General features: G+C 31.0%; 1 protein-coding gene across 1 annotated transcript in view; it reads right to left on the bottom strand.

Annotated features, from left to right (window-relative positions):
- Nucleotides 1–4,976: 4,976 nt before the first annotated feature.
- Nucleotides 4,977–17,233, bottom strand: part of LOC119611039 (dual specificity protein kinase splA-like) — a 52,048-nt gene continuing 39,791 nt past the window's right edge. The window contains 4 exon segments of the mRNA XM_037966496.1: nucleotides 4,977–5,033; nucleotides 5,100–5,153; nucleotides 11,539–12,024; nucleotides 12,095–12,298. Of these exon segments, the coding sequence (XP_037822424.1) occupies nucleotides 5,005–5,033; nucleotides 5,100–5,153; nucleotides 11,539–12,024; nucleotides 12,095–12,298 (773 nt within the window). The 3' untranslated portion in view covers nucleotides 4,977–5,004.

Genomic DNA, 17,233 nt, shown 5'->3' with positions numbered 1-17,233 from the left:
GAGACTATATAGACTAGACTATAGACTAGACTATAGACTAGACTATAGACTAGACTATAGACTAGACTATAGACTAGACTATAGACTAGACTATAGACTAGACTATAGACTAGACTATAGACTAGACTATAGACTAGACTATAGACTAGACTATAGACTAGACTATAGACTAGACTATAGACTAGACTATAGACTAGACTATAGACTAGACTATAGACTAGACTATAGACTAGACTATAGACTAGACTATAGATATACTATAGACTAGACTATAGACTAGACTATAGACTAGACTATAGACTATACTATAGACGACTAGACTATAGACTAGACTAGACTAGACTATAGACTAGACTATAGACTAGACTATAGACGACTATAGACTAGACTATAGACTAGACTATAGACTAGACTATAGACTAGACTATAGACTAGACTATAGACTAGACTATAGACTAGACTATAGACTAGACTATAGACTAGACTATAGACTAGACTATAGACTAGACTATAGACTAGACTATAGACTAGACTATAGACTAGACTATAGACTAGACTATAGACTAGAATAGACTAGACTATAGACTATAGACTAGACTATAGACTAGACTAGACTATAGACTAGACTATAGACTAGACTAAAGACTAGACTATAGACTAGACTTAAGACTAGACTATAGACTAGACTATAGACTATAGACTAGACTATAGACTAGACTATAGACTAGACTATAGACTAGACTATAGACTAGACTATAGACTAGACTATAGACTAGACTATAGACTAGACTATAGACTAGACTATAGACTAGACTATAGACTAGACTATAGACTAGACTATAGACTAGACTATAGACTAGACTATAGACTAGACTATAGACTAGACTATAGACTAGACTATAGACTAGACTAGACTATAGACTAGACTATAGACTAGACTATAGACTAGACTATAGACTAGACTATAGACTAGACTATAGACTAGACTATAGACTGACTATAGACTAGACTATAGACTAGACTATAGACTAGACTATAGACTAGACTATAGACTAGACTATAGACTAGACTATAGACTAGACTATAGACTAGACTATAGACTAGACTATAGACTAGACTATAGACTAGACTATAGACTAGACTATAGACTAGACTATAGACTAGACTATAGACTAGACTATAGACTAGACTATAGACTAGACTATAGACTAGACTATAGACTAGACTATAGACTAGACTATAGACTAGACTATAGACTAGACTATAGACTAAACAATAGACACGACTATAGACCACACTATAGACTAGACTATAGATTCTGCTTATAATGTGTAAAATTAGATGTTTAAATTATATTGATGTAAAATTAACTAACTTCATAATTTGTTATTCATTATTTTAAATAATGCACACAAGCACTACTAACATAATTAAAGCATAAATTTAGAAAATGCATCTGATGCACAGATCATTTAAAGACTGTAAACATTACAGAAAAGAGAATGATAATGTAACTAATGTATAGGGAACAACTAACTTGTGATCGCAGAGACCATAATATAGATATCATAATATGGGATCTGAACTTTATTAAAATTGTTGTGAATTAATTTAGAAAGTATCACTGTATTTTCCACTAGTCATATCACTAGTTCTTTGTAAGCAGTTCTTCAGAAAGGCAGGGAGCCTTTAAATTCGTTGAATTTAATAACTTTTTATTAAAATGTTATAGGTTTCATATTTTTAAACAAATATGTATTTAATGTTTTATTACAAATTTAAAGAATTTTATATTTAAATTATAATGTTTGCCCACGGGAGAAGGTATTGTGGAATTGTTTTTTTTTTTCTTCTATTATAGTTTAAATTGTTTCAATTAAAATAAGTTTGTAATTAAAGTTTATTAACAAATATTTAGTTTTCTTTTCTTTTTTGTAGACTTGACTTAGTTTTGTATTAAGGCAGACAGACGTCAATGATGTAAAAAGTAATATGTAAAGACTTGGAATGACTTTTATTAAAAGACACTGTTTATTATAAAAGTTTTAAGTTATAAGAGATACAGGGTGATCACAGCCTTTCACAATTTAAGGATACACATTTTAATTCTACAGTACAGTCTATAGTTTGAACTACAGTCTAGTCTTTAGTCTGGACTATAGTCTAGTCTAAAGTGTGGACTACAGTCTAGTCTATAGTGTGAACTATAGTCTAGTGTATAGTCTTTACTATAGTCTAGTCGATAGTATGGACTATAGTCTAGTCTATAGTCTGGACTATAGTCTAGTCTATAGTATGGACTATAGTCTATAGTATGGACTATAGACTAGTCTACAGTCTATTCTATAGTCTGGATTATATTCTAGACTATAGTCTGGACTATAGTCTATAGGACTATAGACTATAGACTGGACTGTAGTCTAGTTCTATAGTCTGGACTATACTTTAGTCTATAGCCTGGATTATAGTCTAGTCGATAGTCTGGACTATAGTCTAGTCTATAGTCCGGACTATAGTCTAGTCTATAATTTGGACTATAGTCTAGTCTATAGTCTGGACTATAGCCTAGTCTATAGTCTGGACTATAGTCTAGTCTAAAGGCTGGACTATAGTCTAGTCTATAGTCTGTATATACTATAGGCCAACCTATAGTCTATTCTATACTCTAGTCTATAGTTTGAACTATAGTCTCCAGTCTAGTATATAGTCTGTTCTATAGTCTATAGTCTGCACTATAGTCTATAGATTGGACTATATAGTCTATAGTCTGGACTATACTTTAGTCTATAGTCTGGATTATAGTGTAGTCGATAGTCTAGTCTGGACGATAGTCTGGACTATAGTCTAATCTAAAGGCTGGACTATAGTCTAGTCTATAGTCTGTATATACTATAGGCCAACCTATAGTCTATTCTATACTCTAGTCTATAGTTTGAACTATAGTCTCCAGTCTAGTATATAGTCTGTTCTATAGTCTATAGTCTGCACTATAGTCTATAGATTGGACTATAGTATAGTCTATAGTCTGGACTATACTTTAGTCTATAGTCTGGATTTAGTGTAGTCGATAGTCTGGACGATAGTCTGGACTATAGTCTAGTCTATAGTCTGGTCTATAGTCTAGTCTATAATTTGGACTATAGTCTAGTCTATAGTCTGGACTATAGTCTAGTCTAAAAGCTGGACTATAGTCTAGTCTGGACTATAGTCTAATCAATAGTTTGTACTATAGTCTATAGTCTGGACTATAGCCTATAGATTGGACTATAGTCTAGTCTATAGTCTGGACTACACTTTAGTCTATAGTCTGGATTATAGTCTAGTCGATAGCCTGGACTATAGCGTAGTCTATAGTCTGGATTATAGTCTAGTCTATAATTTGGACTATAGTGTATTCTATAGTCTGGACTATAGTCTAGTCTAAAGGCTGGACTATAATCTAGTTTGTATATACTATAGGCCAACCTATAGTCTATAGTCTGAACTATAGTCTAGTCTATAGTCTGAACTATAGTCTAGTCTATAGTCTGGACTATAGTCTAATCAATAGTCTGGACTATAGTCTAGTCTGGACTGTAGTCTAATCAATAGCCTGGACTATAGTCTAGTCTATAGTCTGAACTATAGTGTAGTATATAGTCTAGTTTATAGTCTGGACTATAGTCTAGTCTATAGCCTGGATATATTCTGGAATATAGTCTAGTCTATAGTCTGGACTATAGTCTAGTCGATATTCCAGACTATAGTCTAGTCTATAGTCCAGGCTATAGTCTAGTCTATAGTCGGGGCTATAGTCTAGTCTAAAGTCTGGACTATAGCCTACTCTATAGTGTATGTCTGTACTATAGTCTAGTTTATAGTCTGGTCTATAGTATAGTTTATAGTCTGGACTAAAGTTATTCTGAACCATAGACTATAGGCTAGTTTATACTCAAGTCTGGACTAAAGCCTTTTTCATAGTCTGGACTATAGTCTAGTTATAATCTGGATTATAGTCCAGTTTATAGAGTTTACGGTCTGGATTAGTATATGGTCTGGACTATAGTCTTATCTATAGTATTGTAAATATTCTGGGTTATGGTGTTTTTATAGACTGGATAGCCTGGCCTATAGTCTGGATTATAGTCCAGTTTATAGTATGGACTTCAGAGTTGGTTATAGTAATGAGTACAGACTAATTTATAGACTATAAATTGTAGTATGGAAAGCGGCCTAGTTTATAGTCAGCGTTACAGTGTATTTTATAATCTGGACTATAGTCTAGTTTGAAGCTTGGTCTATAGTTTATGGTCTAGTTAATAGTCTACAGTTTTAGTTTTTATGCTGGACTATAGTCTGTACTATAGTGCAGTTTAATATAAAACACCCAATTCCATTTTTTATATATACTACATCCTTTTCCTTTATTTAGTTGTTGTTTTTTTTATTAATAAATTTATGCTAAACATATTTAATTATTGCAAAATTTTATAAAAAAAGAGAAATTAACATTAAATATTTGTGCTAAAAATTTCGTTTGTTCTTTCCCCTTGTAAAAAAAAGTATTGAATTCTAGATTATATACAAAACAGACAAATTAACAAATTAGTTTTTAATTAACAATACAAAAATTAAGTCTTTTACTTATAAAATAAGTTAAAATAGAAAATTTATTTATTTACGAATAGTTTACAGTTTTATTTTATTAAAATTACATCACATAAAGCTGCCAGCAGCATTTCTATTAATAAATAAAAAATTAATTTAAATTTTGTTAAAATTTTGATTCTTCTTTTGATTATTTACAAATAGTTACTAATTACAGTTTAAATTGCTGTTAAGGCAAACTTTTAAAATTTCTATATTACAAAATAATAACCTAGAATTATTAAATTTAAGTATAAAAAAAAAATACAAAATATTTAAATTAAAAGCCACCAAACTTGGACCAAACCATAACCGAGACCCTTTTCTCATCTTTAAGATCACATCCTTTACAAACGATTATGATCTATTCGCATGTTGTCACGAAACAATCCATGAATGTATTATTCCTGCAAGTAGTTGAAATAAATTATTTAGAATTTGTTCCATTACTTCTTCCAATAAAGTTCACTTACTATTTTCACCAGGCGATAATGTTATATGTATATCTTCTCTACTAAGTACTGGTTCTTGAAACGAAATAAAATTTTGTGAAAAAAACACATAAGTAAATTAATTACGCAAAACTTTTATGTTTTTATATTAAATTTAAGTCAATATTAATTTTAATTCAAATATTTGCTTAATTATGCCTCACAACTGTTGAGCTATTTTTATAAAAAACCAAATTATTTGTTTTAAATAAAAATTAGTTTAAATAGAACATAAACAAATAAACAACTTAAGTAGTAAATTAATAAATTACCAAATAAATAAACAACATGCATATTAATACAGTTTAATTTTTTTAAATATTTAATAATTTATTTAACAAACATTTTCACAGTAGCGACTTTAACGAACGGTTAAGGGAAACTCAATTTTTATAGAAAATACTAGTAGACTAGGGTCTGGAGTACAATCTAGTCTATAGTCAGGAATATTATCTAGCCTAGTGTGAAATATAGTTTAGTTATATGTGGACTGTAAATCGGACTGTGGTCTAGTGTATAGACCAGATTGTAATCTTGACTATATTTTAGTTTATATTCTAAATTACTATGTGGACTATATTCCACTTTATAGTCTATAGTCTATAGTATAGTTTATAGTCTAGACTATAGTCTAGTATATAGTCCAAACTAATGTCTATTCTATAGTCTATATAATCTAGTCTATAGTCCAGTCCATAGTCCGTTCTATAGTCTAGTACAGTTCATAGTCCGTTTTATAGTCTAGTCCAGTACATAGTCTAAACCAGTTCATAGTTTAGTCCAGTCCAGTATTATATGGTCTTTAGTAAAGTCTATAGTATAGTCTATAGTCTAGTCTATAGTCTAGTCTGTAGTCTAGTCTGTAGTCTAGTCTATAGTCTAGTCTATAGTCTAGTCTATAGTCTAGTCTATAGTCTAGTCTATAGTCTAGTTTATAGTCTAGTCTATAGTCTAGTTTATAGTCTAGTCTATAGTCAGTCTATTGTCTAGTCTATTGTCTAGTCTACAGTCTAGTCTATAGCCTAGTCTATAGTCTAGTCTATAGTCTAGTCTATAGTCTTGTCTATAGTCTAGTCTATAGTCTAGTTTACATTCTAATCTATAGTCTTGTGTATATTCTAGTCTATAGTCTAGACTATAGTCTAGTCTACAGTCTAGTCTATGGTCTAGTCTGTAGTCTAGTCTATAGTCTAGTCTACAGCCTAGTCTATAGTCTAGTCTATTTTCTAATCTATAGTCTAGACTATAGTCTAGTCTATAGTCTACTCTATAGCCTACTCTATAGTCTAGTATATAGTCTAGTCTATAGTCTACTCTATAGTCTAGTATATAGTCTAGTCTATAGTCTACTCTATAGTCTAATCTATAGTCTAATCTATAGTCTAGTATATAGTCTAGTCTATAGCCTACTCTATAGTCTAGTATATAGTCTAGTCTATAGTCTAGTCTTTAGGCTACTTTATAGTCTATAGTCTAGTTTATAGTCTAGTCTATAGTCTAGTTTATAGTCTAGTCTATAGACTAGTATGTAGTATATTCTATAGTCCAGTCTATAGTCTAGTCTATAAACTAGTCTATAGTCTAGCCTATACTTTAGTCTACCCATAGACTATAGTTTAGTCTATAGTCTAGTCATTAGTCTAGTCAATAGTATAAACTATAGTTTAGTGTATAGTCTGCTATATTATGTAGTCTATAGTCAATTCTATAGTGTAGTCTATAGTCTATTCTGTAGTCTAGTCTTTAGTTTATTCTATAGTCTAGTCTTTAGTTTATTCTATAGTAGTCTATAGTCTTGTTTATAGTCTAGTTATAGTCCTAGTTTATAGTCTAGTCGATATCATAGTCCTACGTCTAGTCTAAAGCCTAGTTAACAGTCCAGTCTATAGCCTAGTCTACAGTCCTAGTCTACAGTCTAGTCTATAGTCTAGTCTATAGTCTAGTCTATAGTCTAGTCTATAGTCTAGTCTATAGTCTAGTCTATAGTCTATTCTATAGTCTAGTCTATAGTCTAGTCTATAGTCTAGTCTATAGTCTAGTCTATAGTCTAGTCTATAGTCTAGTCTATAGTCTAGTCTATTGTCTAGTCTATAGTCTAGTCTATAGTCTAGTCTATAGTCTAGTCTATAGTCTAGTCTATAGTCTAGTCTATAGTCTAGTCTATAGTCTAGTCTATAGTCTAGTCTATAGTCTAGTCTATAGTCTAGTCTATAGTCCTAGTCTATAGTCCTAGTCTATAGTCTAGTCTATAGTCTAGTCTATAGTCTAGTCTATAGTCTAGTCTATAGTCTAGTCTATAGTAGTTTCGTCTATAGTTAGTCTATAGTCTAGTCTATAGTCTAGTCTATAGTCTATCTATAGTCTATCTATAAGTCTGTCTATAGTCTATCTATAGTCTATTCCCTATTAGTCTGGTCTAGATCTAGTCTATAGTCTAGTCTATAGTCTATCTAGATGTGGCCTATATTCAGTCTACATTCTAGTCTACACTAGTCTATAGTCTAGTCTATGTCTAGTCTATAGCTAGTCTATAGTCGAGTCTATATCTAGTTAGTCCTAGTCTATAGTCCCCTAGTCTATAGTCTAGTCTATAGTCTAGTCATAGTCTAGTCTATATTCCTAGTCTATAGCGAGTCGTATAGTCTAGTCAGATCTAGTCAGAGTCTAGTCTATAGTCTAGTCTATAGCTTGTCTATAGTTGTCTGTTTATAATCTAGGTCTAGTCTATACTATCTACAGTCTAGTCTATAGCCTAGTCTAACAGTCTAGTCTATAGCCTAGTCTACAGTCTAGTCTATAGCCTAGTCTACAGTCTAGTCTATAGTCTAGTCTATAGTCTAGTCTATAGTCTAGTCTATAGTGTGGTCTATAGTCTACTCTATAGTCTAGTATATAGTCTATAGTCTATTCCATAGTCTAGTCTATAGCCTAGTCTATAGTCTAGTGTATAGTCTAGTTTATAGTCTAGTTGATAGTCTAGTCTTTACTGTAGTTTAGTATATAGTCAAGTCTGTAGTATAGTCAATGGTCTAGTCTACAGTCTAGTCTATGGTTTAGTTTATTGTGTACTATATATTACACTATAGTCTAGTTTATAGTCTGGTTTATAATCTAGCTTATAGTCTCGCCTATAGTGTAGTCTATTGTCTCGTCTATAGTCTAGTCTATAGTGTAGTATGTAGTCTAGTCTGTAGTCTAGTCTATATCCTAGTGTATAGTCTAGTCTGTAGTCTAGTCGATAGTATAGTCTACTGTCTAGACAAGATAGTATAATATATTGTATAGTCTAGTCTTTAGTCTATATTCTAGTCTAAAATGTAGTCTATAGTCGAGTCCTTTGTAGGATTTTCTTCGAATATATTCCAAAAATTCAGAAGACACGATCATTTTTAACATTTCAACGTTTCTTTAAACTTTCAAAACCATTGATGCCTTAATTATAATTAACTATTTCTTAATTAAAATGAAAACTATGAGCACTGCCATTCACTTGTAGTTTTAACTTTATTCTTTTATTTATTTTTATATATTGATTTTCTTTAAGATTTTATAGGGTTTTTTTATAGTTTTTATATAGTTTATTTATATTTTTATATATAGATTTTTTTATATATTGAAAATTATATTTTATTATTGTTTTGTAATAATTTTTTTGCTTGCTATAATATGTAAATATTTAGAATGTTTCACATAGTTCTAGAACTTTTTATATATGTCGGTATTTATATACCATTTAAGATTTTTTAATAACTATCACAGATTAATGATACTTACATAAACAAGAAACAGTGATAAAAATGTTTTTATATATAGATATTTTTTATAATTTATAAGGATAATCATTTTAAATTTTTAATAAATTTTTTAAATATAAAATGGAGAGCTAATAAAGCAATAATAAAACTCTTATGTTAAAACATTTAGATTTAAATTGACATGCTAAATTGAAATCATATGGCATGTCTGGACAGAAATAACCCCTAATAGGAAAACGTTTTGGAGGAAACCAAAATCTAGAGATCCTTTTAAATTAAAAATTTTAATTTTAAATTCCTTATATTGAATACTATTACGCTTTAATCTTTATATTCACCTGATTTAAAAGAAATTAATAATTTTTGGTCAAAAAATATTATTTCTGTTTAATAATTTTGTAAAAAAATCCGTTTTAGAATGACACAAATGACAGCCTTAAAAGTCAAATTTCAGATAAACATCCAGCTCATTTAAATAAAAACCTTAAAAAAGAATATAAAGGATATTAATAAAATCTATTTTTTTCAATACAATTAAAAAGCTCAAGAAAACGCTTAAAATTTTGGTAAATTGTGCATATTTTCACTGTCAGACTATAGACTAGAAATTATCTAGAACTAAACTAGAACAGTACTTGAAATGAGCTAAAATTGAAATAGAACAGAACTGGAAAAGAACTAAAACTGAACTAGACGAATTCAACTAGAATGGAACTGGAGTAGAACTAGAACAGAACTTGAACTGACTATAGACGAGACTATAGTCTAAAGTCTAGTCTATAGTCTAGTATAGACTATAGACTAGACTATAGACTAGACTATAGACTAGACTATAGACTAGACTATAGACTAGACTATAGATTAGACTATAGTCTAGTCTATAGTCTAGTCTATAGTCTAGTCTATAGTATAGTCTATAGTCTAGTCTATAGTATAGTCTATAGTCTAGTCTATAGTCTAGTCTATAGTCTAGTCTATAGTCTAGTCTATAGTCTAGTCTATAGTCTAGTCTACAGTCTCAGTCTATAGTCTAGTCTATAGTCTAGTCTATAGTCTAGTCTATAGTCCAGTCTATCGTCTAGTCTATAGTCTAGTCTATAGTCTAGTCTATAGTCTCGTCTATAGTCTCGACTATAGTCTCGTCTATAGTCTAGTCTATAGTCTAGCCTATAGTCTAGTCTATAGTCTAGTCTATAGTCTAGTCTATAGTCTAGTCTAGTCTATAGTCTAGTCTATAGTCTACTCTGTAGTCTAGTCTAGTCTATAGTCTACTCTGTAGTATAGTCTATAGTCTAGCCTATAGTCTAGTCTATAGTCTAGTCTACAGTCTAGACTATAGTCTAGTCTATAGACTAGTCTATAGACTAGTCTATAGTCTAGTCTATAGCCTAGTCTAAAGTCTAGTCTATAGTCTAGTATATAGTCTGGTCTATAATCTAGTCTATAGTTTAGTCTATAGCCTAGTCTATGACCTAGTCTATAGTCTGCCCTATAGTCTAGTCTATAGTCTCGTCTATAGTCTAGTCTATAGTCTAGTCTATAGTCTAGTCTAGTCTATAGTCTAGTCTATAGTCTAGTCTATAGTCTAGTCTATAGTGTAGTCTATAGTCTAGTCTATAGTCTAGTCTATAGTCCAGTCTATAGTCCAGTCTATAGTCTAGTCTATAGTCTAGTCTATAGTCTAGTCTATAGTCTAGTCTATAGTCTAGTCTATAGTCTAGTCTATAGTCTAGTCTATAGTCTAGTCTATAGTCTAGTCTATAGTCTAGTCTATAGTCTAGTCTATAGTCTAGTCTATAGTCTAGTCTATAGTTTAGTCTATAGTCTAGTCTATAGTCTAGTCTATAGTTTAGTCTATAGTCTAGTCTATAGTCTAGTCTATAGTCTAGTCTATAGTCTACTCTATAGTCTAGTCTATAGTCTAGTCTAGTCTATAGTCTAGTCTATAGTCTAGTCTATAGTCTAGTCAATAGTCTAGTCTATAGTCTAGACTATAGTCAATAGTCTAGTCTATAGTCTAGACTATAGTCTAGTCTGTAGTCTATAGTCTAATCTATAGTCTAGTCTATAGGGTAGTCTATAGCCTAGTCTAGTCTATAATCCAGGCTATATCCTACTTTATAGTCTAGTGTATAGTCTAGTCTGCAGTTTAGTATATTTGCACAATTGTGCCAACTTAAACATTTAAATGAGTTCCCTAAATGAATTTCGAAATATTAATTTTCATTATTTAGGGTTAATTCTGCTAAACATGCCATTATTATTAAATTAACATAAAACAAAATTAACAGTAAAATAAAGCAAAAAAAAAAAGTAAATTTTTAGTTAGTAAAAAAGTACATCAATTAATAAAATTTCATAAAAAAAATAACAATATTTCATACACAATAAAAAACACAATTAAGTATGCAAAGCATAATGTTGTAACTGTTGTTGCACAAGATTAGTATCATGCTCTAAATTGGCAGTAGCAGTATTTAAGGCATTTCTGCTACCGCTATTGCTATTATTAAGGGTATTGCTAGAGCCAGCAGGAGTACGCGATAGACCCAAATTTGGTGAGGAGCCAGAGATTTGTAAGGGTGCGCCTGCTGGTGAGCGCGTTGCTCCAGCTATGTTAGTACAATTTGTGGCCGATCTAGCACGAGATAAATTTGTTAGCCTACCAGGTATTCTAACGTTCTCACACGCCTCGCAAATATTCAATTGTGGATGATTACGGAATGTACACATACTGCACTCCCAGGGCTGTTCGATCACTTCTTCATACTCCTCTTCACTATCATCGACTATGGGCTCTTGATTGACGAAATTACTGTGATCTGTATACAAATGATTGCTGTTCAAAGGAGCCGATTGCTGGTGATAGTATGAGGGTATTGTTAAAGAATTGTTGTGATTTTGCTGTTGTTGTTGTTGTGGTGGATTATAGAAATTTAGATTTGGTAATGAAGCGGCAGGTGGTGTATGTGGCGTTGATGTTTGACTATGATGTTGTATTATATCTAGACTAGTTTGACGTGGTGGTGGTGGCCTTGGCGGCGGACGTGTCATCCTTTGTCTTGGGAATGGTTGAGGTTGTGGTGGCCTTTGTTGTGGCTGATGATCTATTGCTAGTTCCTGTTGTAATGGCGGTTGTGTAAAGGGGTTACCTATTTGATTTTGAAATAAATGATTATAAATTATTTCTATTTTCTTTTATTATTGCTGCTGTAAACTTACTACTTCTAAGCATGTCTTGACAATCTCTCCTCAATTTTGTTATTTCCTCATCCAGTCTTTCGGATAGACCCTGTGTAGGTATCGTCCCAGTAAGTAAATTTATTTCTTGTTCTACATTGCCCAAACGTTTTTTATAATTACGTAGCGCGGCTGCCAATTTATCGCGTTTTTCCTTTTGGCGTTGCAGAATTTCTTGGGTGGGACCTGGAAAAGAAATAATCATAAAAAATTAGTTTAAAATTTAGTTAAATTTTATGTATTCTATACTCTTATCTATTTTTAGTAAGTCAAATCTGTAGTCCTATCCGTAGTATAGTCTGCATTGAACTGAACTAGAACAGAACTAAAACAGAACTAGAACAGAACTAGAACTAGAACAGAACTATAACAGAACTAGAACAGAACTAGAACAGAACTAGAACAGAACTAGAACAGAACTGGAACAGAACTAGAACAGAACTAGAACAGAACTAGCACAGAACTAGAACAGAACTAGAACAGAACTAGAACAGAACTAGAACAGAACTAGAACAGAACTAGAACAGAACTAGAACTGAATTAGAATTGAACTAGAACTGAACTAGAACAGAACTAGAACAGAACTAGAACAGAACTAGAACAGAACTAGAAAAGAACTAGAACAGAACTAGAACAGAACTAAAACAGAACTAGAACAGAACAAGAACTGAATTAGAACTAGAACAGAACTAAAACTGAACTAGAACAGAACTAGAACAGAACTAGAACAGAACTAGAACAGACCTAGAACAGAACTAAAACTGAACTAGAACAGAACTAGAACAGAACTAGAACAGAACTAAAACAGAACTAGAACAGAACAAGAACTGAATTAGAACTAGAACAGAACTAAAACTGAACTAGAACAGAACTAGAACAGAACTAGAACAGAACTAGAACAGACCTAGAACAGAACTAAAACTGAACTAGAACAGAACTAGAACAGAACTAGAACAGAACTAGAACAGAACTAGAACAGAACTAGAACAGAACTAGAACAGAACTAGAATAGAACTAGAACAGAACTAGAACAGAATTAGAACAGAATAAGAACAGAACAAGAACTGAATTAGAACTAGAACAGAACTAAAACTGAACTAGAACAGAACTAGAACAGAACTAGAACAGAACTAGAACAGAACTAGAACAGAACTAGAACAGAACTAGAACAGACCTAGAACAGAACTAAAACTGAACTAGAACAGAACTAGAACAGAACTAGAACAGAACTAGAACAGAACTAAAACAGAACTAGAACAGAACAAGAACTGAATTAGAACTAGAACAGAACTAAAACTGAACTAGAACAGAACTAGAACAGAACTAGAACAGACCTAGAACAGAACTAAAACTGAACTAGAACAGAACTAGAACAGAACTAGAACAGAACTAGAACAGGACTAGAACAGAACTAGAACAGAACTAGAATAGAACTAGAACAGAACTAGAACAGAACTGGAAAATAACTGGAACAGAACTAGAACTGAACTAGAACACAACCTAACTAGAACTGAAATAGAACTGAACTAGAACTAAACTAGAACTGAACTAGAACTGAACTAGAACTGAACTAGAACTGAACTAGAACTGAACTAGAACAGAACTAGAACTGAACTAGAACTGAACTAGAACTGAACTAGAACTGAACTAGAACTGAACTAGAACTGAACTAGAACTGAACTAGAACAGAACTAGAACAGAACTAGAACAGAATTAGAACTGAACTAGAACTGAACTAGAACTGAACTAGAACTTAACTAGAACTGAACTATAACTAGAACTGAACTAGAACTGAACTAGAACTGAACTAGAACTGAACTAGAACTGAACTAAAACTGAACTAGAACTGAACTAGAACTGAACTAAAACTGAACTAAAACTGAACTAGAACTGAACTAGAACTGAACTAGAACTGAACTAGAACTGAACTAGAACTGAACTAGAACTGAACTAGAACTGAACTAGAACTGAACTAGAACTGAACTAGAACTGAACTAGAACTGAACTAGAACTGAACTAGAACTGAGCTAGAACTGAACTAGAACTAAACTACAACGGAACTAGATCTAGTTAGACTATAAACTAGTCCTTAATTTAATTAGTAGACTATATTATAGTCTAAAAAATGATTTTATTTTTTAAGTTTTGAATAGAAATTTGTAATCTAACGATCAAAGTAATTTTTTGAAATGTTCTCATTTATTAAAAAATGTTGACATTTTGTTTTATTTTTACTCTTCATTGATAAAAAAAAAACAACTCTACTCTCAATCACTAAGTGGAAAAATATAGGTAATTCCCCTTGTCCTCCAAAAAAAATTATAAAAATAGCAGCAAACGTCATTAAAAGTGTGAAATATTTTTAGGCTAATTTTGTTTTCTACAAGCAATTAACAATAGTTTTTCTATTGTTTTTTTTTTTTTAAACAAACACATGTTTGTTAAAGATTCTTAAACTTTTAAAAATAGTTTATTATATATTTTGTTAAATTAAGTGAACCAAAAATTAGCATAATTTAAAATTACTTAAATATTTTCTTCTCGGGTGCTTTGTACTCTCCCCGTTGCTGTTAATAAATAAAAAATTTTCCTTAAAAATTTTCATTTTTTTTTTTTTTTTGTTTCAAGTTCATGGGTGAATTTGTTTTTTTATTTTTCATATTTTTTTGTCCAATTTCATTATCTTTTTGCAAAAAAAAAAAAAAAAAAAAAAAAAACGAATTTAATCACGAGTTATTATTTTGTTTATTTGTTATATTTTTATACCCACCATCAAAAAAGATGGGAGTATATTAATTTTGTCATTCCGTTTGTAACACATCGAAATATTGGTCATAGACCCACAAAAGTATATATATTCTGGGTCCTCATTAAATTCTAAGTCGATCTAGCCATGTCTGTCCGTCCGTCCGTCTGTCTGTCTGTCTGTTAAAAGCACGATAGAGTCCCAATGGAAAGAGCTAGAGGGTTGAAAATTTCACATAAATATTTTTTACAGGTAAGGTTTGTTTGGTATTGAAAATGGGCAATATCGGTCCACATTTTCTGATAGCCCCCATACAAGTGGCCCCTCGAAAAGCAGCTTTAACAGCCATAACTTGTTTAAAAATACGAATATAGCGATAAAATTCGACATAAGTAAGTTTCTTATGATCCAAAATCATTATGCAAAATTTTATGAGGATCGGTCCATAATTGACCCTACCCCCCATATAAGGTCCCCTTCAGAAAATGACTTTAACGCTCATTACTGGCTTAAAAATACTAGTATATAGATTAAATTCGACATAAGTAAGTTTCATACGAGTCCAAATCTATCTAAAAAATTTTATGAGGATCGATCCATGATTGACCCTACCCCCCATATAAGGTCCTCTTTAGAAAATGACTGCAACGCTCATTAATGGCTTAAAAATACGAGTGTAGCAATGAAATTCGACACAAATAAATTTAATACGAAACAAATTCTGTCTACCAAATTATATTAGGATCGACCCATAATTGACACTACCCCCTATATAAGGTCCCCTTCAGAAAATTACTTTAACGCCTAAAAAATAGGAGTATATACATGAAATTCGACATAAGTAAGTTTCATTCTAGTCAAGCGAGGTTTGATAGTGGGTATATAAGATTCGGCATAGCCGAATATAACACTCTTACTTGTTATATTTTCTTAAGAATTTTTGTTTTGTGTGAACTCTAATCTCTCCTCTTTCCTCTCCTTCTACTCTTCACTTATTGTTTTTTTATAATTTCTGTTAATGTTTTTTTTTTTCTTTCTCTGACACAAATAGAGCGTAAATTCTTCGATTAGCTTGCAATAAATTTGAAATTAGCTTTTATTTATATAAATTTTTCATTTTTGTTTTTGGGGGAATCTTCTTTTTATTTAAATTTAAAATTATCCTATATAATTTAAGTGTTAGGTGGGTGTTTTAAACGTTTTTTTTTTCTTTTTGGCGTGGGAAATATTTTTTTTAATAAATATTTTTTAAAAATTGTTGGGGATTTATTAGGATTTAATATGTGAAGGGTGCTGGCATGAGAGAAAGTTCTATAGATCATCCTAAAGGACAGAGAACTGTCATAGCACTTTAGTACTTTGGCAGGAGTACAAAACTTTCATACAATTCCTAATTTTATAAAATCTTTGCCAAAGGAAAAATCTCTCTAATTAAAATTGTTGCCATAATATACAAATCTTTTGTTATTTATTAGTTTATATCTTTATTTAAGCAAATTTTAATAGCTTTTCTTTAAGATTATATTTTAATTAATATATTTTTGCATATTTTAAAATCATAATATTTTCTAAAACTCATAAATATTTCGTAATAAAAAAAGATTTATATTTTTATGCGCCGCTAAAGAAAATAAAATGTTTTATTTACAAATCGTATGATTTTGAAAATAAAATACAGAAGTTTTTTTTTGCGTTTTTCAAATATTTTAACAAAATTTTAAAAACGTGTAGGAAATTTTGTTTAAAATGTGTTTTTAAGGTTTCCATAGTCTAGATACTAGGCTTTACTGCAGATTAAACTATAGAAACGACTATAGACATTATTATAGATTAGAAAAAATTTTAAAATAGACTATAGCCTAGATTATAATCTAAACTAGTTCAATTCTAATTTTGTTCTACTTTTGTTCTAGTTCTATTCTAGTTTTGTTCTATTTCTGTTCTAGTTCAGTTCTAGTTCTGTTCTAGTTCTATTCTAGTTCTGTTCTAGTTTTGTTCTATTTATGTTCAAGTTCTGTTCTCGTTCTGTTCTAGTTCTGTTTTAGTTCTGTTCCAGTTCTGTTCTAGTTCTGTTCTAGTTCTGTTCTACTTCTGTTCTAGTTCTGTTCTGTTCTAGTTCTATTCTTGTTCTGATCTTGTTCAGTTGTTGTTCAGTTCTAGTTCAGTTCTAGTTCAGTTCTAGTTCAGTTCTAGTTCAGTTCTAGTTCAGTTCTAGTTCAGTTCTAGTTCAGTTCTAGTTCTAGTTCAGTTCTAGTTCAGTTCTAGTTCAGTTCTAGTTCAGTTCTAGTTCAAGTTCAGTTCTGGTTCAGTTCTAGTGCAGTTCTAGTTCTGTTCTAGTTCTGTTCTAGTTCAGTTCTATTTCAGTTCTAGTTCAG

The sequence above is a fragment of the Lucilia sericata genome, unplaced genomic scaffold (genome assembly GCF_015586225.1).
Source record: "Lucilia sericata isolate MDLA Ls3-8-SP2 unplaced genomic scaffold, ASM1558622v1 Contig001343F_arrow, whole genome shotgun sequence".
Classification (NCBI taxonomy): Eukaryota; Metazoa; Arthropoda; class Insecta; order Diptera; family Calliphoridae; genus Lucilia; species Lucilia sericata.
Note: the sequence above shows the minus strand (reverse complement) of the source record. Positions and strands in the feature narration are given on the sequence as shown.